The sequence below is a fragment of the Haliotis rubra genome, unplaced genomic scaffold (genome assembly GCF_003918875.1).
Source record: "Haliotis rubra isolate DU_JTF1 unplaced genomic scaffold, ASM391887v1 Scf1923, whole genome shotgun sequence".
Taxonomy (NCBI): Eukaryota; Metazoa; Mollusca; class Gastropoda; order Lepetellida; family Haliotidae; genus Haliotis; species Haliotis rubra.
Window position 1 is genome coordinate 38,940 of NW_025765918.1, and position 25,619 is coordinate 64,558.

Below are 25,619 nucleotides of genomic sequence, written 5' to 3' on the forward strand. Positions count from 1 at the left end.
GACAATTTGTCCAAAACTCCAGGGCAATTTGACCAAATTTGCTGGGGCAATTTGTAGCTGGCGCAATTTGACTGGTAATCGGACTTGATTTAATTTATGTTAAAAATACCACTTGCAGTAAGTTGTAACAGGGAATGATGGAGTATAAATGAATCTCGTGGGTACTTCTTCCTTCTTCAGCCCAGATTTGGGATTTTCATATCCCATGTGTGCATGTCTCTTTCATATGCGTCCGACTCGGAATGATCGGAGCATTTCTCCTGCCTAAATCTGTCTCTTTACTTGGAAAACGGAAGAAATGGTGGCTCTTCCCATTGTTCGATGATTCTGTGCATCCCCAGGCAACGGAATACACCATCGTACCATTTACAAATACGACAGAAACAACACGATTTGTATTACTGTAGCGCTTGAGCGTTGGTAATATGGCGGACGCTAGTCACATATGACGTCAGGAGCGGAAAGGTCACGTGAGATCCAGCGGAATATGCATAATGGCCGAAGCTCAGATAACAGAAACTGTTTTCGCGATAAAAACATAAGAAAACCATATTTTTAAAATAAAAATTGCGGTACATGTTTCTGGAGACTTTATCTTTCACCCAGTAAATTATTACAATTGTCTACTATTGTTATTATTTCATTGCTGAGATCTGTGTGATGTACTCGATACACTGACAGTGCCATAATCAGTCCCATTAGGCTACACCGCCGTTCCAAAACATGGGTATACAGAATGTCAAGTCACAAGAATAAAAATGCGAAATTTCTCAGTTCAATATCGTGTATGGCCGCCCCGCGCATTCACCACTGCCAAACACCGTCTACTCATCGACTGCCTGATGCCTGCGAACACGTGGTTGGGGATTCTGCGCCATTGCTCTTGCAAGGCAGCGCCAAGTTCCTGCAAATTTTGAGGTTGGTACCTAAGACCACGAAGCCTTCTCCCAAGTGCATCCCAAACGTGCTCTATTGGATTAAGTTCAGGGGACCTCGATGGCCAGTCCATGACGTTGATTCCAGCGTTTTGAAGGAAATTTCGTGTCAACATCCCGGTATGCGGCCGAGCATTATCATGCTGGAACTGTAGACCTGGGCCATGAGCGCCATGAAAGGAACGAGTTCAGGGGTGAGCACCTGGTCGCGGTACGCAGCAGCTGTTAGGTTTCCACGGATAACCAGAAGTCGGGAACGGTTGTTCCCACAGAAAGCACCCCACACCATGCAACTTCCGCCCCCGAATCTGTCGACTTCCTGTACACAAAATTGGGTATACCGTTCACGACGTCGTCTCCAGACTCTATGCCTGCCGTCCGCAAATCTGAGGGTTAACCTGGATTCATCGTTAAAGACGACTCGATTCCAGTCTCTCTGGGTCCATCGGAGGTAACGTTGGCCCACAGCAGACGTTGACGTTGATGAAACGGCGTCAATATTGGCCCACGATATGGACGTCGAGAATGGAGATTGGCAGTCCGCAACCGATTTCGAATGGTCTGTGAGGACAGTCGACCTCTAAACATCTCAGCCCTGTTTCGTGTAGCCGGCAGAAATCTGTCAGGTAGGTGACTTAGGACGATTTGACGGTCTTCTGCTCGTGACGTCACACGTGGACGACCCGACCTTTGGCGATCAGAAGTGGTGCCAGTTTGTTGTAGACGACCTCGCAAGTCATAAACAGTACGACGGCTGCATCCCATTGCTCTTGCGACGTCAATAACTGGTCTTCCCGCTTGCAACATGCCAACGGCACGTTCACGCTGCACATTTGACGATCGTGGCATTTCAAATACCTTTAGAACTGTGGTTTAAAAGTGTTTTTTCAATTCTTGAGGCCAATGCAAACACGTTCATATGAAGAAAACTTCGATGCGAAGATCACGTGATCAACTGCACATGCAAAACCTGATTTTGGCACTAACGTCATTTGCACGACGAATGGATGGGTTTGAGTGGGTTTTGCTAACGTTTTTCTAGAGTCGAAAGATAGGGATCCCATTTCGGATATATAGATGTATCATCAGAGAAAAAATATTCATTATTTTTCAAATAACATTTTGTGAAGTTTCTTTTTTGACTCAATATATTTGTTCGCTGTTGAATGTTTGACACATCAAATATTTGCGGTACTATTTCCAAATTGTATTTTTTTCAGTTGACATATATATCTCTTGGTTCTATAATCCAACTATTAATTATTCCTCAGACATTTCAATTAAGGGTATTTGTTTGAATTCCAGTATTTTCTGTACATCGTGATTTCCTTGAGACAGTATTCTCAAAGCTCCACCCACAGTCGTATATGAAGTATGTGAATACTGTTTTGATATTAATATTATAAATGTACTGATTGACAATATTACAGTTAGGAACTGACCATTTGCAATGACACATCAAATTATATATCAGAATTCGTGTTTCAGGAATATTGTGGTTAAATATGACTCACAAAGGATAAAAGTAAATATTACACGGTACACGAGAATCTAGTTCCATCTACCGAGTGTCTGGGGTTTTATATCGATGTTTCTTGTAACAGGTAAAAGGTAGTTTGGATCATATTTTGCTGAGTAAGGGATGATAAGTTCGGCATAGATGATTATTGAGAGCATTAATAACGCTTACACAGGTCATTGGGTTATAATTACCCAGGTTACAGAACCAAGGTTGATGCATAACCATGGCTTGCTTGCAAGCTGCTATGTTAGAACGTTCTTGGCGAGCTGCAGCTACTGGCTGTTTTATTCCTACACCACAGTGCAAGCAAATCCTGGACATACTGTAACCGTTGATTGTTACTGTTGCTTTTCCAATATACGAATTCCAAGCGACAGTCCAGATGATCAGATTAAATCACTTGCTATTCGACAGCGCAAATTGTGTTCTGGTGTTATTTGATTAGAACAGACATAAATATATTTCTCAGTGTTTTATTTTACTTTACTTTTATTTTACTTTACAGAGTGACAAAGTGTATGAATGGTGGAGCAGGACTTCCGCTCAGTTTGTTGTACACAGCACACTTCTTCATATCACAGGGGGATTCCCGCCACTCATAACGGACACCACCAAGGTAGGGGTTGCTTGAGGTGCAAGCACTGTGGTAGTTGATCGTTACAGACGTTGAGGCTGAAGCCGTGATGGGAACATCCTTCCACTGGTCAGACGGGGATGAGAATGGACAGAAGTCCCTTGTGTCCGATATGTCGTTTCTTGGGACACAACACACCTGTTCAGACGAAATATATGGATGTACTCCAGAGAATTGATTGAATGATTGATTGATTGATTGATTGATTGATTGATTTGATGTTTATTATTGTCAGGAGCTTTCATTTGATTGGAACATTCATGACATATTAACCTGCTCTTCATTTTGGACTACCAATTTGGAATGATTGTCAAAGTGAAATGTGTGGGACAGATACACCTTTTCTGTTGATGTTTTATTGATGCATTAGCTCATAAAATAGAAAAACATATTAATATCGAACAAAGGAGAGTTCACAAATGTGCATACATTTATGTAATTTATTTCCATTTGTATAATACCTATTCTGAAAGGGCGGGATTTTCATACCTCAAATCCGTTTTTCGTTCTGACCTCGATGGCGGCGTTTGCATCAGTATACGAAATTGTTACAGTTTTCTTATCGACCACTTCTGTAAACCCTATCGGGAAAGGTCCTCGTTGGTTTAGCATGTCCGTTCTGTTATAAGCAACGATCATGGCCTCGATGTACAGTCTCTCGGCGACGTCTTCCTTGTCTCTCGGATGGATGCTGAAATAGACACTTTCAAATGTAATCTTCTATGTAGATCTTCCCTTTGTTAATATAACTAAGTTCGTTCAAACGTTTAACCATAAAATGACAGATACAAGCGCACTTCTCAACGACTTTTTGACGTTGAACATTTGTGCATGCAAACCGCTACAAATATATTGAAAAAACGCCAAAACGATGAGATCCTAAATAGGCGTCACCTTGTCTAGTAATATACGGTATGAACCGACCAATGCCTTAGAATAATCACCGAAACAGGTTCCGTTGGGAGGAAACCAATTGGTGAATAATGATGACAGCTGTTGGTGAAAACTGATATTTTTCTGTTCAAGGGTTTTCTTCCGTTTAGGCTCACTCAGTATGATGCTAGATTATACTTATCATATAACACTCACTCACTCACTTTTATCAATATACGTTTTGTTTGTGATGCTAATTGAATCAATGAATGAATGCATGCATGTCTTTATTTCCCCCAGAGTTGAATCTGAAGAACATATAAAGGCAAATACATTATTTACAATGCATCACTTGCATTATGTCAGTGTAACAAAATGAAAGCATGTGATATGCTGAACTGCTCAAAAATACATAATTTACAATGTACAATTTGTGAGCAGTAGGGCGATTGTACTTGGTAGATGTATATAAGATGTTTCCTTAGATTCCATACGAAGTGACAAAATGACAGTATTATATATTACCAATATGTATTATAATAATTGTTTTCAAAAACACATTTTGTTTGTGATGCTAATTGTATATACTCTATTTCATTTTAGGTAGGTACTAGTATGTCAATATTTTAATGTTTTTGAGCGTCAATTTTCGACATCTATGTCACGAAATATCAAGGTTTTAATATTGATTTCCAAGCATATCAAGGTTTTAATATTGATTTCCAAGCTTTACTTTCCGACTGGTGATGCGAAGTCCGGCAGGTCCATCGCTACGGCCATGAAGGTGTTCTTCATCCTGTCGTTAGGGGCGAAACCGTAGTCAGCTGTCTGATGCCATCTCATAGCGCTCCAACCTGAGGCAACCTGTCCTTTCCTGTATGGAGCTAGCTGAGGAAACATTATGTTAGAGAAAGTGTCACAGTCGGTTCAATACAGTGGAAGATCCAGTTAAACACAACGTTGACGTATTTTCGGGTTCACACGGCTATGTAATTTGGTATTTATTTGAAACAGGGTTATACAAGTTTCTGTGCAGCATACACTGTGTATTTACCTGCACGAATCCAAATGGGAACATATTGGACGTTTGACCACCCGAAGCCTCTGCAAACTTTACCCTCCAGTCGTCTATCATTGCTGGGAATGTGCAGTTGTACCTGTTTAATCCGTGTGGAGGGTCGCTATTTGTCTCACCTGTAGAAAGCCTCAACTGCATGAAGGCGGTCCAAACTGATATGTTGTTTACAAATATTAATCATAATAATGTATGTATATAGACCTTATTTACAAATATTTCAAATATCCAACTTAGTAAATACTATGAGTACCAAATACTACTGTCATATAACATCTTATACTTCGAACTTCCTTTGGTTTTCGGTATTTGTAAACAAAGACTGCTGCATATTGACAATGCCGAAATATTGGGCAGCTTATTTGAATTTTCATACATTCTTACCTTGATACCAAATTGTGCCATATATAGTCATGTTCAGAAGAGGATACACCATTGCATTCCAAAGACTGGAATATGTTGCAGGATCGACAGCACCATCCTTGTATGTTGGGCTGAGGAGCATGGCATAAATCACTTACAGTAAATATGTTCACTTTACAAAGGCAAACGATATCTGCTCCAACTTTAATATCACGTCAGACCAAAGCAACACTTGAATGTAAACGGTGCAGGACAACTGGCAGAATATATAAAAAGAATGACAAGAACAAAAAAACAAAAACAAAAAAACAACAACAAAATACAAAAACAAAACAAAAACCCAAAAATATAAAAACTCACATAAAACTGAAAATATTCCAAGAGAACAATATACAATATATGCAGCTACATGTGTATCCCTCGATGCTTTGAGGCAGACAATGTATATTGACGATACAATGTGTATATTGTGTCTACATGTACAGTAATAATATAAAGTAGGCTTTCGATTGTATGTCGCTCTGGGTTTAAATGACGATGGCCAAGATCAGTAAATATGTATACTGACACACACACACACACGCACGCACGCACGCACGCACGCACGCACGCACGCACTCACACACGCACTCACACACATACATACATAATACATACATACAGAGAGAGAGAGAGAAGAGAGAGGGGGGGGGAGGGAAATTTCCAATTTTTCAATTCATGTGAAACAATTGTTGAAGAATTTTAATAATATTAAAAGTCTCCCAATATAAGATGTCTAGGTTATCCCTATATTGTAATTAAACGAGTTTCTGACGTTCTTCACATTAAATACTTGTTACTTTCTCAAATCACTCTTTATCTTTCGGTTAATGCTTAGAAATATACGATTTTTAACACATAAATGAGTTTCGCAGAGAATGGGCTTTCCTCAACATATCTCGTTAGAAAATGTATTTTATATACTCACACAGGTATCTCACTTTTATTGATACATTTGTCTAGGGCGTCTGGGGAGGACCAGGCTTCTACAGGGGACCCTCCATATGATGTAGCTACCAGCCCAATGGGGTACTTCAGAGTTGAGTAAAGATGTTTTCCATACATGAAGCATAGTGCCGAGAAATACTGCCACGTTTTTCCGCCTACCGTTTCTAAAAATAAAAAAAAACGAAACAAAACAAAAAACAAACAAACATGTACATTGTTTGATTTGGGTTTTTGTTGAGATTAAGTCCTGTCCATATTCCCAAAGATCAAAATCACGTTTATACGATTCCCACTATACCACGAACACGTGTTCTTGAATTACTGCCGTATAGTGATGGGACTAGGCGTACGTTGGAAACAACCAATCGCTGGCTTAGACAGGAAGAAAAACTTCTGATTTTATACACACAATATGACCTGTTAAAGGTCACATGCAACCCAAAAAATCAAACATAATTAAAACACAATTATCACTTATTCATGACATATAATATACATTGCTGGTTATGAAAAAACATATAAACACAATTATAAGCGTACAATCGCAAATCAAAAGTGCAATATTGTGTACTTGGGTTTACTTCCCAAGAAACGAAGCAGCCGGGATACCGAACCCAGTCAGAGCGGGTGGGTGTGCTCTCAAGTGTAACGGCTGGTTCATTTGCAGATGCCCCCACGGCTCATTGTGTGTGTATATAGAGAGATGTTGGGTTTTGTAAATACAAGCTCATTTTTTGTGTATAACATTTTGCAATCAACAGACATCATAACATGTCATGTGTTCAAGTATCACACCTGCTTGTCTGTGTAATTACATAATGTGACAGAGACCGAACTCGGGCCATAAATCAATGCATTTTGTTTATGGTGTATAGCCTGATTGGTGTTAAGTTCAAATTGCATGTGGTCAGTGATAGCAGCTGTGTATTGAATATTGTCATTAGCAGACAGGCAGGCAGACACACAGGTGTCAATAAAACAAGACATTGAGTTTTGTCTGTGACAACGACATATCTATATCACAGTTAGAAATTCTGTCAACGCTAAATAATGACATTGCTTTTAAGTATCGAACTGAGAAAGTGACTCGGTAAGAAGAACTTGTGGTGAAATAGACAAATGAAATTATATAAACAGTTAATTTACTGTCATAACATATAAAAAGCTCGCGCCTGTGAGATATCAACAAAACATTAGAAAAATAGCTCACACCAAAGCCTTCACCGAGTATTCACCGGACAACCCGCTTCCAAGCTGCGCGAACCTATTTCACTGCGCACGTGCTATGAGCGCAGCCAAGCTGTTGAAACCAGTTTTACCCCGAAAAGTCGGGGGAAAATTAGTGAATCGTTTGAACTCCGTTAACGCGCGTTTTTTTTCATTGCGTTATTTTTCAACTTTATAAGTTGAATTTGCATTTTTGACGACTTGTTTCGGTAAGTCCATACCGAAAGGTATCAGAATCTGCAAAGTTGTGTTTTACGTTGCATGTGACCTTTAAGTTGCCTGAAAATTATACAAAACTTACTTTCTATGACCATTTTCCAATCACCACAACATATCGATTGGCGTTACAGCAACGTATTTACATGAAATTAAAAAACTGATGTAATTGGCCAGCTGTTGGGAAGATTTGCTTGGCAGTGTCACTACCTTGTCATATAGATAGAAATAATATTAATGTCGTCAAACCCCTATTATTTTTGTTCAAATTTATGTCAGCATTGTTTTGCAACATTATCAAACTTCGGCTTTTGGAAAATGACTAGCCTTTGATTTTCAGTTCAGACCTGTCAATAATTATTCCGAATGCATCCTTGTGAAAGTTAACCAACCTCTCGAAGAGACGGACCAGCCTTCTTGCAGTCCTAAAAAAATCGGTTTCCTGTTTGAGAGATGTTATTTGCATTGATGTGAACAAACGAATGTTTGGGTAATTGTCTGCATCGTTGATCTCAGCTGTTGAATTGAAACCCTGAAATAATAACAAATGTAGTTACGTAGGGAATCGAGCTACTTCGAAACTATTTGAGATATGCTGATATTGATAGTGCTCCAGTGTAGAGCAATCTACTAAAATAGTGAGTGAGTTAATATCTAAAGATAACTATTGAAATAGTCTTGTCACCGTCTAAGGTTCTAAGAACTGATGAAAGTTTCTAATAAGGGAAGATAGGCTTTGAAGTCACCATATGTACATTCAAATTCCAGGTGTTTGCAGGCTGGGTGCGGGGGATTTTTCCCGCAGTGACCACCCAAAAGGGGGTCAGGGTGGGAAGACGTTGGGAAAATTAGTTTTGCTTTTTTTTTCACAAAATACATTCTAATAACTGCTTTCTACCAGGAACTATAAAAATATTTAAGGTTTATTGATTAGTTACAGTTACAGGAAGACATTTACTTTGAAAATGCATTGCGTCTAAGGAAAAAATTAAACTTTATACGTGTTTCGACACTTTCTAGTGGGCAATTGTTTTAAGAAGGTATTCTTGTTTCAATAGCTCTAAAATGATCAAAATTAATGTTACAGCTATACTTAAAGCATGAAAATACTTTGAGATGGTTTATTGTAGTCTGGGTGCTGGGGATTTCCCATGCCCTGACACCCCAAGAGGGGGGCCAGGGGGTAAAAAATTGGAAAAATGAGTTTTTTTTCCTTTTATCACAAAATACATTCTAATAACTGCCCTTTATCAGGAACAATGAAAATATCTAACATTTATTATTTAGTTAGAGGCACAGGAAGACTTTAAATTTGAAAAATGCATTGTGTCTAAGGGAAATCAGACTTGAATGCTGTTTTTCTACACTGTCTAGTTGGTTAAAGAACGTATTATTTCTTCAATTGCTCTAAAATGATCAAAATTAATGTTACAGCTTTACTTATAGCATGGTGGTTTAGTCTCACTTTGGCTTTTTATAACATTGACTTACCATTACTTATATGTATGTACCTTTATGCCGAATCATCATAGATTGTGTCCAGAAGACTCTCAATCTCAACTTCGTCTGTATCCTCCATTCTACTCAAATCTAAGTTCTTGCTGGATATTATGTCAGTCAACTCTTGTGGAAGGATGTTGCCTATGGTCCATTGACATTTCAGAGCATTTACTCCCCCTTTCAGCCACCCTTAGCTCACAGGGTGAGCAACACTGGGTTGATTCTTGTCAGCACTGACCAAGATCAAGGCCTGGTGATCGCACGCTGCATGTGCATGTGTAGGGAGTCTCTGCAAGGTGGAAGGAGTCTCATGTCTACATCATCATAGTTTGTCATAGTCTGTCCTCCCTTGGGTTTTAACTTCTTCATGAAGATTTGGTAGCGAGCCTCATTTACATTGTGTGTGACTTGACCATACATATGACACACAAAGGAGTCCAAAGACCTCAACAAGTCAGTAGCTATCTCATCAGAAAGTCCTATCTTGGATAAATCATTCGAGAAGCTCAATGGGGAGAACTTTGCCACGTCTGACAAAAGGCACTGGTGGTATCACGTCCTGTAAATGCATGAAGGGCTGGCTGGACATTGCACAGAGTGGACCCTTTTAGATTGATGATACTTTGTACATCCAGAAGTCTTCGTTTGTCACCAGTGCCTTTGTCTAATAGAACAGAAGTTTTCACCTTTTGAACAACCTTCAGAAGCAGAATCAACACATCTGTATCATCTGATCATATCACAACTTTTGCAACAGAAGGATGCTGAGCATCAACATGCAAAACGTGAAGAATGATTTTAGTTTCCGCTTCTTAATGTGATGAACACAAAGCATTCTCCGGCAAAGGCGAGAGACTAATCATTTTACATGCTGGGTGTGAAAGTAAAGGACTTCTGCCGGGATGTGTATTAGTCTTCCGCTCGAAATCCAAGGACAACAGGGACTACCATACAGAGATGAATGGCACTGTGTTCTTGGAGTGGACGGAGAAACAACTGCTTCCTGCTCTGGCAAAGAAGTCCCTCATCGTTATGGACAACGCCTCTTACCACAGTGTGCAGGATCTGAACACGAAGATGCCGACGTCAAACTCACGGAAAGGGGAAATGATAACTTGGTTGGAGTCGAACAGTGTTCCCTTTCCAACAAAAGCAACAAAGCCTGTCCTGTATGACGTCATCAAGCTGAATAAGACCAAGCCGGTGTACAAAGTGGACAAACTGTTGCATGCACATGGACATGATGTTCTTTGTCTACCCCCCTTACCATTGTGACTTGAACCCTATCGAGATGATCTGGGGTTGTAAAAGGTGATGTTGGCAGATAAAACGAGACATTTAAACTATCAGATGTTCAAAAACTTGTGACTCTGAGTCTTGGGAACATTTCACAGGAGGTTTGGGCCAAGTAGGTAGCCAAAGTTGTGAAAGACGTGGAATCCGCATATTGGAGACGTGATGGTTTACACCATGCAACAGTCCAGCCCATTGTGATCTCAATTGACAGTGATGTTAGTGATCACAGTGACAGTGAATCTTCAGAGTAAATTTTTGAGACTGTCCCCGGGACTTTCAACCGTGTTCGGCTGTTAAAGTGATTGTACAGACTCCCGTGTAACTAAATGTCTTAAAACAACAGCAGTCTTATGATAATTTGTTAAACAACTTTTTTATTACTGTATATCAATGCGCCATATTTAGGTCATGAGTTGGTACAGGAAAACAAAAAAGAAAGATGTGAAAATTGTTGACGAATTGTACTTGTAACTCCTTGTAATTACCAATTCATTGGTACGAGTTTGGAGCAAACGGCCTATAGTGAGCAATTTATCGGTCTCAAATGAAATCAAACGGATTGTATGTAACCATACAGTTCGCATTTATACAAGTTTTTTCTGTGAGCACCTTAAATGAGTTATGTGTACTTGTTAGACGTTGCTGCTGGAGAAGAGGTGAGGATAGTGAGGATAGTGAAGGTAGTTAAGATAGACTAAGAGAACATACCATATTCATTGTGAACTGCATATTGCTCTGGCCAGAACACACCCACACGTCACCAAACAGGACATCGGACAGAGTTAGGTTTCCTTCGCTAGACGTAAACGTGATGGTGTATGGCCCACCGGCGTCCATAGGCGGAATCTGGACAGTCCACACAAAAACACCGGGATGATTTCCTGGCCTTGTGGCTGTTGTCAAGGACCTCTTTCCAGTCATGTGGACCGTGACAGTCTCCCCCGCCGCTGATGCAAACCCCCATATTGTGGACTTGAATGGAGCTTTTTGAAGCACCATGTGGTCACCATAGGAACTGGCGAATTTAAATGAGGAGGCCCCCTCCACTAAGACGAAAATAGAAACGTAAATTTTAATAACATCAAACACCCTCTAACGGAAACAGAATCACATACAGATATATAGGATAGCACAAACATACAAGTTTACAATTATTCAACCAATGGAGTATGTGGTGGCGCGTGGTCCTGTGCTCAAGCTCAGGTCACAAATCGGTGAAGTTAAGCAGCGTTGAGCTTGGAGGGTCCTTGGATGGGTGACCATGTTTGGCAGCTTGAGAGTTTCTAGGACTTGAGTCCTGCCCCACAACGAAGCACATGTGACACATGTGGTCTCACCTTAAGCAAGTGAGTTTTTTTTAAATTGTCTCTGTTGACCCAGCAGGAAATGGGTACCCGGTGGAAAAAGTCCACCTTCTATACTGACTATAACCTTCTAGCGCCTAACAGGCAGCTTGGGTTATTCGGAGTAATAATGTGCTGTGCCTTGATTGCTAGCGCTATGAGCATACCTAGTGTGGAGTCTGGCGCTATATAAATGGACACATTATTATTATTATTAAAGTATGATAGGTTCAACTTATGAACTTGTTCAATGTATTTGGTAAGAATGAGTTGTATTTATCGACGCTTCGAACATTTGTTTCTAGCACCTGACGGGATCAGGTCAGGCTTGCTGACCTGGTTGACACATGTCATCGTATCCCAATTCCTTAGATGGATGCTTATAATTTCAATCACTGGATTTTCTGGTCAAGACTCGATTATTTACAGACCGCCGCCGTAAACCTGGAATATTGCTTAGTGCGGCGTTCAACAAACAAACAAGAAAACAAAATGTAATCTATTGCTGTGTGAAGTTCCAAAACAAAGTCTATAAAAAGTCAAAGATCATACTGTCGTGTTCAAAGTATCACGGACAAGGGAAAGAATGTATATGATTCGTTGATGTCTAAAAACATGTTCGTAAGTGAATACAACTCACCTTCAGAAATGACAAACGAAATCAAAATCACCGACAGTAAGTTGAACATGTCTGACTTCGTCATCGTTACCGAACTGTGCTTAAAGATATAGCTTATCACCACCCGGCTGTTGTTTCACACTGTCAAACTCTAATAAGCCTTGAATAGAAGGAATGACCTTGCCATTTGCCTAAACAAATATTTCCTGCTAAGAGAAACAGTCCTGGCGAATATCACGTCTCTCTCATCTGTACACATAAGGAGGATCTAAGGAGACATTACATCCCATCTTAGTATATGTCCTGTCCATCTATATAATACCTCACAGTGATGTCAATAGAAAATAACTGCAGAATGTGTGTTTATACACCATGTGCTGCCAAAACGTACACGTGCATGTATCCCTCACCAATTTCAGTTATTTTATTTGTACTAAGGGTCTTTGGTCTAGAATTTTAAAAAGGCATACTTGTGATATTAATTTTTTAATGTAACTGATTTGCATTGTAGAGGGGACAACATTTTCAGGATGACGTTGGGGCTTACGCCGTAGTGAGTGAAACCAGAAATGGGGTTCGCACATTGCACCAATGTGGAGATTAATGAGCCTGATAGTCCATGGATGTCTTACTGAAATAAGTTATGCTTCGTTTTTCTACATGACATATCTGGTGAACTGTATCGTTTTCAAAAACTACTAGTAACAACTGAATGGGGCCACAAAATACTGTCATCTTGAAGTCTGTCAGGTAAGTAAAGCACGACAATACATGTACGTATTCACAAAACTCAGTAGTCAGATTTAATACAAACGATGTAATTTCACGAAAAGGTTGAAACCGATGAAGTTGTCAACATGTTCTCGCAGCAATACATCTCCTTTGACAGGTGCAACTAACCGTGGAGGTCAGGGTTAGAACTGGTCTTCGGCAGCCCATGGTTGTCGTAAAAGGGGCCTCACTGGATTGGATGGTCAGACTCGCTGACTTGTTTGACTAATGTCATAGTACCCCGATGCTCATGCTATTGATCACTGGACTGTCTGGCCCAGACTCGATTATTTGCAAGCCGTCGTATAGCTGGAACATTGTTGAGCGCTGCGTTAAACAACAAACAAACAGTTGCAACCAAAGCTTCAGCAATGTCATTGTGTTCTTGTGGCCAACGTTCTTTCTTTAAAGGAGAATACGAACGAAAACAAAACTTTCGATATATTGTAAAGGATATTCTAAAAGTCACATTCCGTTATTAAAATTGAACAAACAGTTTGTAAAATAGCAATAAAAACACAAAAACGTACTCGTATTTCCGCCTATTACGGAAACACCCGACAGTTAATGAGCAGAGGGGGTATCACGTGACATGACGTCATAAGTGCCTGTTGCTGATGGCTTTCTCTTTGATTTTAACTCACAACTTAACAGTGTCCGTGGATTCTGAAGCAGTAAAAGCTGTGCCTGGTGTCATTTCTGAAATGGATGTTAGACCGTATCAATACGATCCGATTTTACATCTTGCAAAACAATCTTCCACTGAAGATGAAGAAGAAGAATCAAGCGAAACGTAGGCACCGCTTGAGGTCCAAATAAATATAAAAATAGACCATATCATTTAACAAGATTACTATTTGTCAGCAAAATGTCATACAGTTCCAGTTAGCAAACCCACCCCTATAAATATATGACCAGTCACTAAGAATTATTTTTAAAAAAATGTTCATTTTGTGTCAAATGGGTGACCGTAGGGTGTCTGGGATTTAAAAACAAAATAATTATGCTTCAGACGAGGGAAAATAAAACTGATCTGCTTCAAAAATTACACTGGAATTATTTTGTTGAAAAACATTAGGATCCAAGTTCTCATTAATAACGTATCAAGTCTTGATACAAGATCCCAGCCTGGTCGAGCAGAGATGATATTTGCGACGCAGATAAGTTATTCCCCGAAAACTGGTGAATTATAAAATACTAGTCAGGACAACGTATGTTTCCCCATTGTTTGGTTATGGAAATAGTTATGGTACTTGGTCATAGCCTTAGAATGACATCATGTCAGCCAATGAGAATACAAAACAACTTTCACGGCACACACTACTGACAAATAGCGAGTCTGATGCCGACGTGCGTAATTGGACAAAATGGAAAAATATGAAAGATTGAATATATGCCGTAAATGCATAGTTTTTGTCAACTTATTATGATATTATGTTCTTCATATAAAAGTTATTAGGAAGTAATATTTCTGATAAATGTTTCATTAGTAAACTCATAACTATGTATATACTTTTATATGAAGAACATAATATCAAAGTTGACAAAACTATGCATTTATGGCCTATATTTATTCATTTTAAATAAATTTGGGCATTTTGACTACCCCACTGGGACAATTTGACCAAATTTGCTGGGGCATTTTGTAGCGGGGGCAATTCGACTGGCAATCGGACTTGATTTAAGTTATGTTAAAAATACCACTGAGAGTAAGTTGTTACAGGGAATGATGGAGTATAAATGAATCTCGTGGGTACTTTTTCCTTCTTCAGCCTAGCTTGGGGATTTACATACCCCATGCGGGCATGTCTTTTTGATATGCGTCCGACTCGGAATGATCGGCGCATTTCTCCTGCCGAAATCTGTCATTTCACTTGGAAAACGGAAGAAATGGTGGTTCTTTCCCATGTTCGATGATGCCGTGCATCCCCAGGCAACGCAATACACCATCGTACCATTTACAAAAACGACAGAAACAACACGATTTGTACTACTGTAGCGCTTGGTCTTTGGCAATATGGCGGACTCCAGGCACATTTGACGTCACGAGCGTAAAGGTCATGTGGGTTCCAGCGAAATATGCATAATGGCCGAAGCTGAGATTTACAGAAACTGTTTTCGCGATTAAAACATAATTATACATAATATGTAATTGAAAATTTGGGAATATGTTTCTGATGACTTTATCTTTCACCCAGCAAATTATTGCAATTCACTCGTATTCTCCTTTAAGTCAACACGTAAGTGATATCGTTTTAGTGACACCCATTAAATGTGCTAACACTCAAACAACAACAAATATCTATATCTCTATTCGTCTTTAAATAACATATTCACATTACATATCAATACAAGTGAGATCCACAGTGATATACAAGTAATTCCATCTACAAGGTGACAAAGTGTATGAATGGTGGAGCAGGACTTCCGCTCAGTTTGTTGTACACAGCACACTTCTTCATATCACAGGGGGATTCCCGCCACTCATAACGGATACCGCCAAGGTAGGGGTTGCTTGAGGTGCAAGCATTGTGGTAGTTGATTGTAACAGACGTTGAGTCTGAAGCCGTGATGGGAACAGCGTTCCACAGTTTAGAAGGGTAGGTCATTGGACAGAACTTGCGGGTATCTGTGATGTCCCTCCTCGGGACACAACACACCTGCACAAAATAAAATATGGAATGCTAAAACACATTTTGCAGGTATTTTCCCAAATTGACAAAGACCAGTAAATGTTTTGTAGATGTTGAAAAGATAATATCCCGAAAGTCATGAAAACTGAGATAAAAGATAATTAAGCAACGTATTAATAAATTTGCTTTAACAAACATGAAGATGAAGGGTATTTTTTTTCTTTATTTCCACCTTGTTTAATCTTAATGGGTTGCTGCCTATTGGATAAATTACTTCTTTTTTGGCTCTAAATATGGTTACAGTGGGTGAAGGACACTGCGAATGTTGCTAAGATATTTCTAAAATATCGTAAAACCTACTCACTAGTGTAAATACATGCTAATAAATCGCTTTTCATTCATCTACCCATCCTTCTTATTTAATTCGATACTGAATATGTTAATATATTTACCTTGCCTATTTACTGTGAGCATTTTGCAATGAATTCATAATTTATTCTGGTCTTAACGCTTAACGCTGCAATACGTAAGATCACTCTTACAATGCGACATTGACGAACCTCAAATCCATTATCATTTCTCTTCTCGATGGTTGTCCTTGTGTTAGCATATGAAATCTGTACAGTCTTCTTATTCACCACTTCTGTAAACCCAGTAGGGAATGGTCCTCGTTGGTTTAGCATGTCCGTCCTCTTGTAAGCGACAATCATGGCCTCGATGTACAGTCTCTGTGCGATGTCTGCCTTATCTCTGGGATGGATGCTGCGAAAAAAACCATGCAATTCCAACCGTTACGTATTCTATTAAAAATGGTTAAATAATATTTTTACAGAAGGACATCCTAGAGTATTGTGGACAGCATACTAAAAGTCGGAACTACACAATATTTTGGACATTTTATATGGTACACAGATTGAGGTGTCATCATCATTAGCACGTCATGCTGATATGTAACAGAGTACTCCACGACTTTGGAAGGTTCAGTGCAAATTCATTGCACAAAAAATCTTTGTAACGGGCCCATAATAAAACCCTTCCCAGCTGATATGTTTGGTCAAACTCATGTTTGTGATGAATGTTAAATAGTTCGGACCTCCTAATTATGTGACGTCCTTAGTGCAGTAATCATTCGAGAAATACTTTGGACGAAACTGGAGAAGTAGATTACTCGTCTGCAAAGATCTCAGGGACATGGGCTGTTGTTGGGACTTAGGCATATGTAGCTTTTTTCGGTATACTGCTTTTTAAATAAAGTATTTGGAAAAGTGAAGTTACTGTATCTCTTTTTTCGAATGAAAGGTCTTAAGCCCATATACTTATATGTCATAAAAGTGGCTGAAAGGTTTATCACTTTTCTTCTTTTCTATGGACTCAACCAAAGAGTGAATGAGTGAGAATGATTTACGTCGCTTTTAGAAATATCCCAACAGTATCACGGTGGGGACACCAGAAATGGGCTTCACACACTTCACCCATGTAGGGAAACGAACTCGGATCTTCGGTGTGACGAGCGAACGCTTTAACCACAAGGCTACCCAAACGCCCTCAACCCCAAAAAATCTTAAAAGGAGGTATACTTGAGATGACATTTACTTTCCATGTGGTGAATTGTAATCAGGCAGGTCCATGGCCACCGCCATGAAGGTGTTCTTCATCCTATCGTTAGGGACATAGCCATAGTCAGCGGTCTGGTGCCACCTCAAAATGGCCCATCCAGAATTGACATTCCAGTGTCGGAACGGAGCCAACTGAAGAGATGCAATCACTATATGTAGAACCGTAAATATGTACAAGTACATGTTTTACGAGGCAATACGATCATAATGTGTTGAAATACACAAGCAAATGTTTGAAGAGGCATATACAATCATATTGTGTTGAAATGTACAAGTATTTGTTATAAGAGCCAATTCAATCACAATGTATTGAAATGTACAAGTAAATAGAGAAATGTCTGTATGTCTATGAAAGCGTTATATACAGCCTGGCAATACCCGAAAACTGAAATGTTGAAGAAGATATTCGATCATCACACACATTTATATTTTTTGCAGGGTACGAGAGAGTTGGGTTGTGTGACGAGTGTCAGAAGTCATTTGATAAACTCTTTGCCTTTTACAACATGGCAATGCTCAAGTGCACAGTTGTGCTCTGCTACGCGAACTGTTTTGATCTGCCGCTTGTAGGCTACAGGCATGAAACCAGACTAATTGTGATAGTTATGAGATAAAGGAATGCCTTACCTCGCTGTAGTATAGGGTCACATTCGAAGAACAGGATGTATTATGGCAAGGATAGCATTCTGGTTGAAAAGTAATTACATGTATATACATCTTAAATAAATGTTTTGTCTACCTGGACAAATCCAAAGGGAAACATATTGGACGTCTGGCCGTTCGTAGCCTCTGAAAACGTTTTTCTCCAGTCATCTATCAGAGCCGGGAATGTACAACTGTATCTGTCGAGTCCGTCTTCAGGGTTGCTGTTTGATTCACCTTTGAAATGTCAAAATTGTGTCGTGAGAGAATTTGGTTTTGTCAACATAAGTACACCACCAGATAACTGATGTTACATGTCTGTTGAGTTATGCTGACCGAGAATCTGCATATGGCTTTTAAACATTCCTTTGAAAAACGTAAATGAAATACAATGGGAAATCTATTTGATTATACTCCTATATTCATTTCAGTTCTCTCTATGTATACTCAACATTTATTCACAATATTACCAATAAAACAGTTTCATGTAACAAAAACGTTTGCAATTTATATGCTTATTCGTTTACGCTTTTGGATAATGGTTAGCGCTATCAAAGTCTGACCTTGGTACCAGATGACGCCATATATAGTTGTATGCAAAAGAGGATGAATCATTGAATTCCAAAGACTGGAATACGTGTCGTGATCCACGTCACCATTGCTCTTGTACTTGGGCCTGGGAAATGAATCAGCATCACGATGACACAAGCCAGAATCAGGGGAGAAATAGTATATCTAACAATGTTAATATTTAGGATCACACACACAAAAAGTAGAAATGCCAGTACTATGGTTGAGTCACACCAGGGTTCGATCACACCCCTCATCGCCATCAATGGGCTCGGGAAATGAATCAGCGTCGCGATGACACAAATCTTAAAATAAGCTGGACATACAGGCAGCCATTTCCAAAACAGTAAGTGAATATTATATCTATCAATAATGATATTTTGGATCACACTTACTTAGTAAAGCAGACATCCAATTACTTTTTGGATCATCCGTGACACTCTCTGAGGTAGCCACCTCATCGTCATCACACAACTCATAGACTAAGAAAGCACTTGAAAACAGGATTTAACCAAATTATTACAAACATTATCAAAATGTTTGTAGTCTTAAACCACTCTCAGAAACGCTAGGCTGCATCAAATACAATACCAGCGAAAACATTGCTTCTGTGTATCACTTTAGCAATGTGTCGAGCACCAAAATAGTTATGTATATTTGACATAATGTCTTACTAGGTTTTTTTGTTAATTAAGCTTTGTCAACTAATCTATGTAAAACAACCACACCAAAACCAAAACGTTTTCATGCTGACTTTGGTATTTGATTTTTGCTGACGCATTTGGACAGGGCGTCTGGAGACGACCATGCTTCATCCATAGTCCCTCCGTCTGCTGTTGCGATCAGTCCAATGGGGTACTTCAAAGTTTTGTAGAGATGCTTCCCATAGAGCCAACACAGCGCGGAGAAATGTACCCAGTCCGTGCCTCCCACCGAATCTGAACAAAGTCAGCAATATGTCAGCAAGTGAATGAAAGTTGAAATTGGAAAAGTGTTTGTATATTACCCAAAACAATCTACAACCCAAAAACAAAAGTAAGAGTAACTAAAATTAAAATCGAAAGCCAATCTATTCCCGACTCGTTCCCCCCCCACCCCTCTCCCCTCCACTTTCTTAACATATACATTTATCGTGAACCTTTTCTACGTCAACCCAAACAAAACAAGCAAAAAAAAAGACATAACCAGGTGACAGTTGATTTCATCATGACCCCTGATGATATTGTACCTTAACATACCTGCCCGTTTGCTTTGTGCCATACATATATACCATCTCAGCTGCATGTAGACGACTTCCATCACTTGCCAACACAAAGCATGTTCCAATTTCTACTTACGCCGAGAAGCAATAGACCAGCTTTGGAACAATCCATGAAAGTCAGTTTCTGGTTTAAGAGATGTATGATGTAATACTGTCATCAGACGGATGTGGGGATAATTGTCAGCGTCGTTGATTTCAGCAGTTGCATTGAAAGCCTGCAAATATAACATGCACAATTCACCAGCGCATTCAAAGACTACCAATACAATATGTATATCGACAGAGCATAACAGTACACTGCCTTGACTATCCTCAGAAACAGGTTCCATTTGTTGTTTGGGGCAAAATAGCTGTGAACACTTTAGGATTGGCCCGCAGTAAAGCATTGATTTTTATGTGTTGTTACTGTGGCACCAGACATTATATTAGCTAAATGCCCAAATTATGTAAGTAACTGAGTCTCGAACAGACAACCAAGTGAACGTTCCCATGGCAATGTTGGACTCCATAGAGGTTGGATCTCATTCAACAATCCAATCCATGAGGTACGTTCCAGACATTAGAAATGCATCTACAGGTACATCCAGAAACAGAAGCATCTACATTGCTATCTGTTCCCAGAAGTAACCAGATCCATCTTGCACTCCCTGTATGATTCAGACACACACTAGACACACAATTTGCATACAGTCGGCAAAATGAGGAACCTAAAGTTACGTTCATAGATACTAACGACACCAATTACAGCATTTCTGGTCGTGGTAACCTTAACAAATTCCGGCGAAGATGCTTTAACTGCATGGCATAAGCATTAAAACAAGTCTTACTTGGCGTCTTGGCTTCAAGGAACGTTCATTGCTCCGTGCGCTCTTGGAAATAACTTTCTTTGAAATACATGCCTTAGGTACAGAATATCCACTTATGGTTAATGACTGTTGGGACTTTCCTCTGATGTTGACGTTTTGAATCTAGCACCATTATTATATGAGGAACATGTTGCTCCATCTCGTGAAAGCGCATGTCTAATGCAGGACAACTTTCACAGAAAGTACTATACCTTTCATACATCAGTATTTATTACTATATTCAGGACATGAAAACCAGGACCAGGAAATTCAGTGTATAAAAAATATGTATTGAAGAACGAGCTCTGATAACCTGATATGTTCAGCCGCGGATTTTCGAAATCCGCACAACACACAAAAAAACCTGGTTTACATCGGTCTGCTTAGAATTCTGTATAAATATAGTAGGTATGTTACCCAGTGGGTGCAAGATGGCTGCACATGTATGCAAACAGTCTCATTTGTTTTGACATTAGAGAAAGGAAGAGTCTGTGAAAACGTTAAGTTCTAAATGACATATCTGTGAGCAACATAAACAATTTACATACTTCTGAATATTTTAGAGTCGCTGTATATATATTATATTGTTTCACTTTTATATACAATATCATGATACTTTGACTGTGAGCTTTGTTTTGCAACTGGACAAATTGTATTTTTGTCAGGAGTCTGAATACCGTTGAGTTCGTCCTGTCCTTTAGGTATGAGAAAGCCCTCGAGGAAAGATTATTCATGCAAAACAACAACAACAAAGAGACCTGATGGTATAACTCACGTAAAACTCACCATGCTCATGGTGAATCCCATATTGCTCTGTCCAGAACACACCCACACGTCACCAAAAAGGACATCGGACAGAGTTAGCTTCCCTTCCCTGGATGTAGCTGTGATGGTGTATGGTCCACCGGCGCTGACTGGCGGAAGCTGCGCATACCATACAACAGCACCGTTATCTCCGTGTCTTGTTGTCGTTGTCACCGATCCCTTCCCAGATATCTGGACCGTCACTGTTTCCCCCACATGTGATGCAAACCCCCATATGGTGGCCTTCTTGGGTGCTTGTTGCAGTACCATATGATTAGCATAGGACTTCGAGAAGCTGAACGAACCCGCTTCCACTGATGATGAAATGAAATATGAAATATCATGGATAATAAAATCTAGTGTTCCGGCACTGTAGCTCATCCGGATATGTAGTAAACAGTAGGATAAGGAGAAAGCGACAAATAACATTTATAGTTCAAAACAGAAACTGCCACCTGTCATTACCTAACGACATTAATAAGAAATGTAGATGTTCTTCCGGTTTTTAAAGCCTTGAGCGTGAATTCCAGACAACCGCCTGCTTGTTCCGTTCATGTTCATGGCACAAGCTCTTATCTTACAAGCAAGATTAGAGTATTATAATCTTTGTCAAACAAAAACAGGGACTGGTAGCCTCAGTACACAAAAAGGAGAACTACCAAAAGAATGAGCATTCCAATAACGTGAAATTAAATAATGTTTGTTCAAAACACCTACCTAACACTTAACCATTATAGTAAATAATTTCATCCTGCTGCAAGGAACACTTTTGGAGTACATTTCTTAACCTTAAAACCAAGATGACTTACGGTCTTTCCTACAAGAGCCACGTCTTAAATTTGACGTGTTACTAGGTATCATGGACATAAAGCATCCTGTTGCGACCATAAAACGTTTTCGAGTATTTTCCCGAGAGAGAACAAGTACAAGTGTATTTCAAGAACATTTCAAATGTCTATCCAGCACATAAATACAAACTTATGTTCCTTCGTTCAATTCGACGTAAACGAATAGAATAAGATACCCGTTGAGATCGCACTGAGCATCACTGTTATAAAATTGCCACATACCTTTTAAATTACCTCCACAGTGATCTTGACCTTCCTCTTAGGTCACTTACCTTACAAAAAGATGATACCTTTAAGCTGCCATAGTTCAAATCCAAATTTAATACTTTGCATGAATTATAAGCCTTACAGCAGTGAATGACCAATGTACAATTTCAGGTGAATCCTTTATGTGGAAAATGGTAAACAGGACAACAAGTAAACTGCGTTGGTTTCATCCATCTTGCTGTACATGTAGCTGTACACACAGTTTGGCCTGAAATGCCATCCTGATTACCTTCACTGATTAGGCAAGGAATGGACAGTCAGTCAATGTATCGTTTGTAATAGGGATGTCACGATACATAAGTTTCATGAATCTATACTAATCACGATACCCATGTCACGATTCGAAACGTATCACGATACCTATTTTCGCGGTAATATTGCGTAAATTTAGTTACATTTTGAATATTGATATTTCATTTTTTATAATTGTCCATTGTACATTTTTTATTCTCAGAGATTAAAAGTTCTAATTTCCCATTTTGTGCATGAAACATATTCATTTATAACTCTTATAACATAAAAAAACATGATACAATTGCAAAATGTAAATGATACGTAAACATATTTAAACCGATACTTTCAAAACTAAATATCGATACAGTTTTGAATAATTGTATCGTCTAGGAAAAAGTATCGATGCATTGATGTATTGATGTATTGTGGCATCCCTAGTTTGTAATATTGTTGATGATATAACACGGATAACAAGAGTTAAAAGACGATGTCCATAGAAAGTTCTAAACAGTTTCCATATTCTCCCAATGTATTCCTGATGTATGTTGTTAACATCTTAAGCTTCAACTTGCCTTCAGAACTAACCACCAAGATGCAACCAGCGCAAGTAGGTTGATCATGACAGTTCTAAACAGTTTCCATATTCTCCCAATGTATTCCTGATGTATGTTATGAACATCTTAAGATTCAACTTGCCTTCAGAACTAACCACCAAGATGAAAACCAGCGCAAGTAGGTTGATCATGACGGGTTCATTCATTGTCACTGGGCTGACAGAGTAATGTCTCTGCTTTAAATAGATAAAAAATAGGTTATGCTTATACGCACAACAGCTGTTTTCACGTAAAAGCCTGCTTAAATCTAGTTTAAAGACAGTATTACGATAAGGGAATTCAGGTCAATATGTATACTCTTACTCATATTACGTTCACGTGAACAGATCCCAAATACAATTCAATGTCAGAATCTACTTGAAAAGGTATACGAACGCTACAAATTATCATTCATTATATTAGTTTAATTGCCCAAAGTGAACATTAGTGCGATGTGACATTATAAACAGCGTATCACACACACACACACACACACACACACACACAGAGAGAGAGAGAGAGAGAGAGACACACACACACACACAGACGCACACAGACAGACACACACAGACACAGAGACACGCAGAGCCTGGGTTTGTCCAGACATGGTGTGATGTCATACTGAGCATTTGGTATCTCATTCAAGGATGCAACAGTGGTAGCCCAGGTTGGTCCGCATATAGGTGCAATGCCGCACGGTGTATTTCGAATCTGTCTCACAGACACAGCATTGGCAGCATAGCGTATCTCACTAACAGATACAACACAGGTAGCCTAGGTTTCTCCACACACAGGTGCGATGTCCAAAATGAGCGTAGCGTATCTCACTCATAGATACAACACAGGTACCGTAGCCTGGGTTTCTCCACACATGGGTGCGATGTCCAAAATGAGCGTAGCGTATCTCACTCATAGATACAACACAGGTAGCATCGGTTCGACCACACATGGCTGCTACGTGACACTGTGCAAGGCGTATCTTATACTGAACCGCAACAGAAACGAAACCTTTCAAAACCAAAAGCAACAGTTTGTTCTTTTAAGGAGGTGTTTTTATTATGATTGTACCGTTTTGTTAACATGTTTTTAAGTCCAAATTGACAGTTATTACCAACATCAGTTTGTTTTCTGATGGCAAAGCATATCGGCCAAACGCACCTAAAAAGGTAGGCGTGGTAAAGGTTCCGTATGACATTCGTGAAAATGAAAAAGCAATGAAATATCAAGACACTCCTACCAATGAGAGCGAGTCTTAAACTCGCTTTAAATCATTCCTGTTTTGACACAATGGCTTTGCCACGACTTACGAGAGATCAGAGGAACCAAGCCTTTGGAAGATTGCAAGCTGGTCAGACTGCAGGAGGGTCTCCAATCATTTTAATGTCCATGTTAGGAACCGACTGCAGGAGCAGTATCAGGCCACTAACAGCATCAAAGACCATCCAACCAGTGGACGGTCTTCAGAAACATCACAACGTCAAGACCGACAGATTGTGCCCAATCATTTGCAGGATCGCTTCATCAGAGCAACGGAAACGGCGCGCCAGACCATTGGGACTCAAAACAAACCCATTAGTGCCGATACAGTGCGTCGACGTTTGCACTGAAAAAACTCTGCTGTCACAGACTACATCGTGGACCTGTTCTCACCGCTCGTCACCGCCCAGAACGACTGCAATGGGCAGCTCAGCACAGCATCGAAATTGGCGTTATCGACAATGGAGGACTGTGTTTTTTCTGATGTAAGCTGATATTTTGTTTCGCCCGCAGATGGCAGTGTGTGAGTATGGCGAAGGCGTTGGGAATGTTTTTCCAATGAGTGTTTTGTTGAAAAAGATTCGTGGGGTGGTTCAGCATCATGGGGTGCAATCGGTCTGAACCAGAGAATTGGCCCAGTGGTGTTCCAGAATCTCAGTCCAGGACGAGGAAATGGCCGGCGTGACAG

At 39.6% G+C, this 25,619-nt stretch overlaps 1 protein-coding gene and 1 pseudogene across 1 annotated transcript; both read right to left on the reverse strand.

The window, feature by feature from the left end:
* Window positions 1-2,914: 2,914 nt before the first annotated feature.
* On the reverse strand, window positions 2,915-12,707 carry LOC124274639 (annotated as a pseudogene).
* A 3,246-nt stretch (window positions 12,708-15,953) lies between these two features.
* On the reverse strand, window positions 15,954-22,113 carry LOC124274640 (sialate O-acetylesterase-like). The gene is made up of 6 exons (XM_046710001.1): window positions 21,715-22,113; window positions 20,160-20,298; window positions 19,600-19,760; window positions 17,588-17,742; window positions 16,521-16,756; window positions 15,954-16,021 (listed from the first exon to the last, which is right to left on the reverse strand). Exons 1-6 carry the CDS (start codon window positions 22,111-22,113, stop codon window positions 15,954-15,956), a joined length of 1,158 nt encoding a protein of 385 aa, XP_046565957.1.
* Window positions 22,114-25,619: the final 3,506 nt, after the last annotated feature.

Bases quoted from the DNA above. Each gene is read 5' to 3' on its own strand.
- LOC124274640 (XM_046710001.1), bottom strand. From the start codon at position 22,113: ATGAGCTACAGTGCCGGAACACTAGATTTTATTATCCATGATATTTCA. The intron at 19,761-20,159 runs GTAAGTAGAAAT...GACTTTGTTCAG, and splicing joins CTGGTCTATTGCTTCTCGGC to ATTCGGTGGGAGGCACGGAC. The intron at 17,743-19,599 runs GTCAGCAAAAAT...GCATCTCTTCAG, and splicing joins CAGACGCCCTGTCCAAATGC to TTGGCTCCGTTCCGACACTG.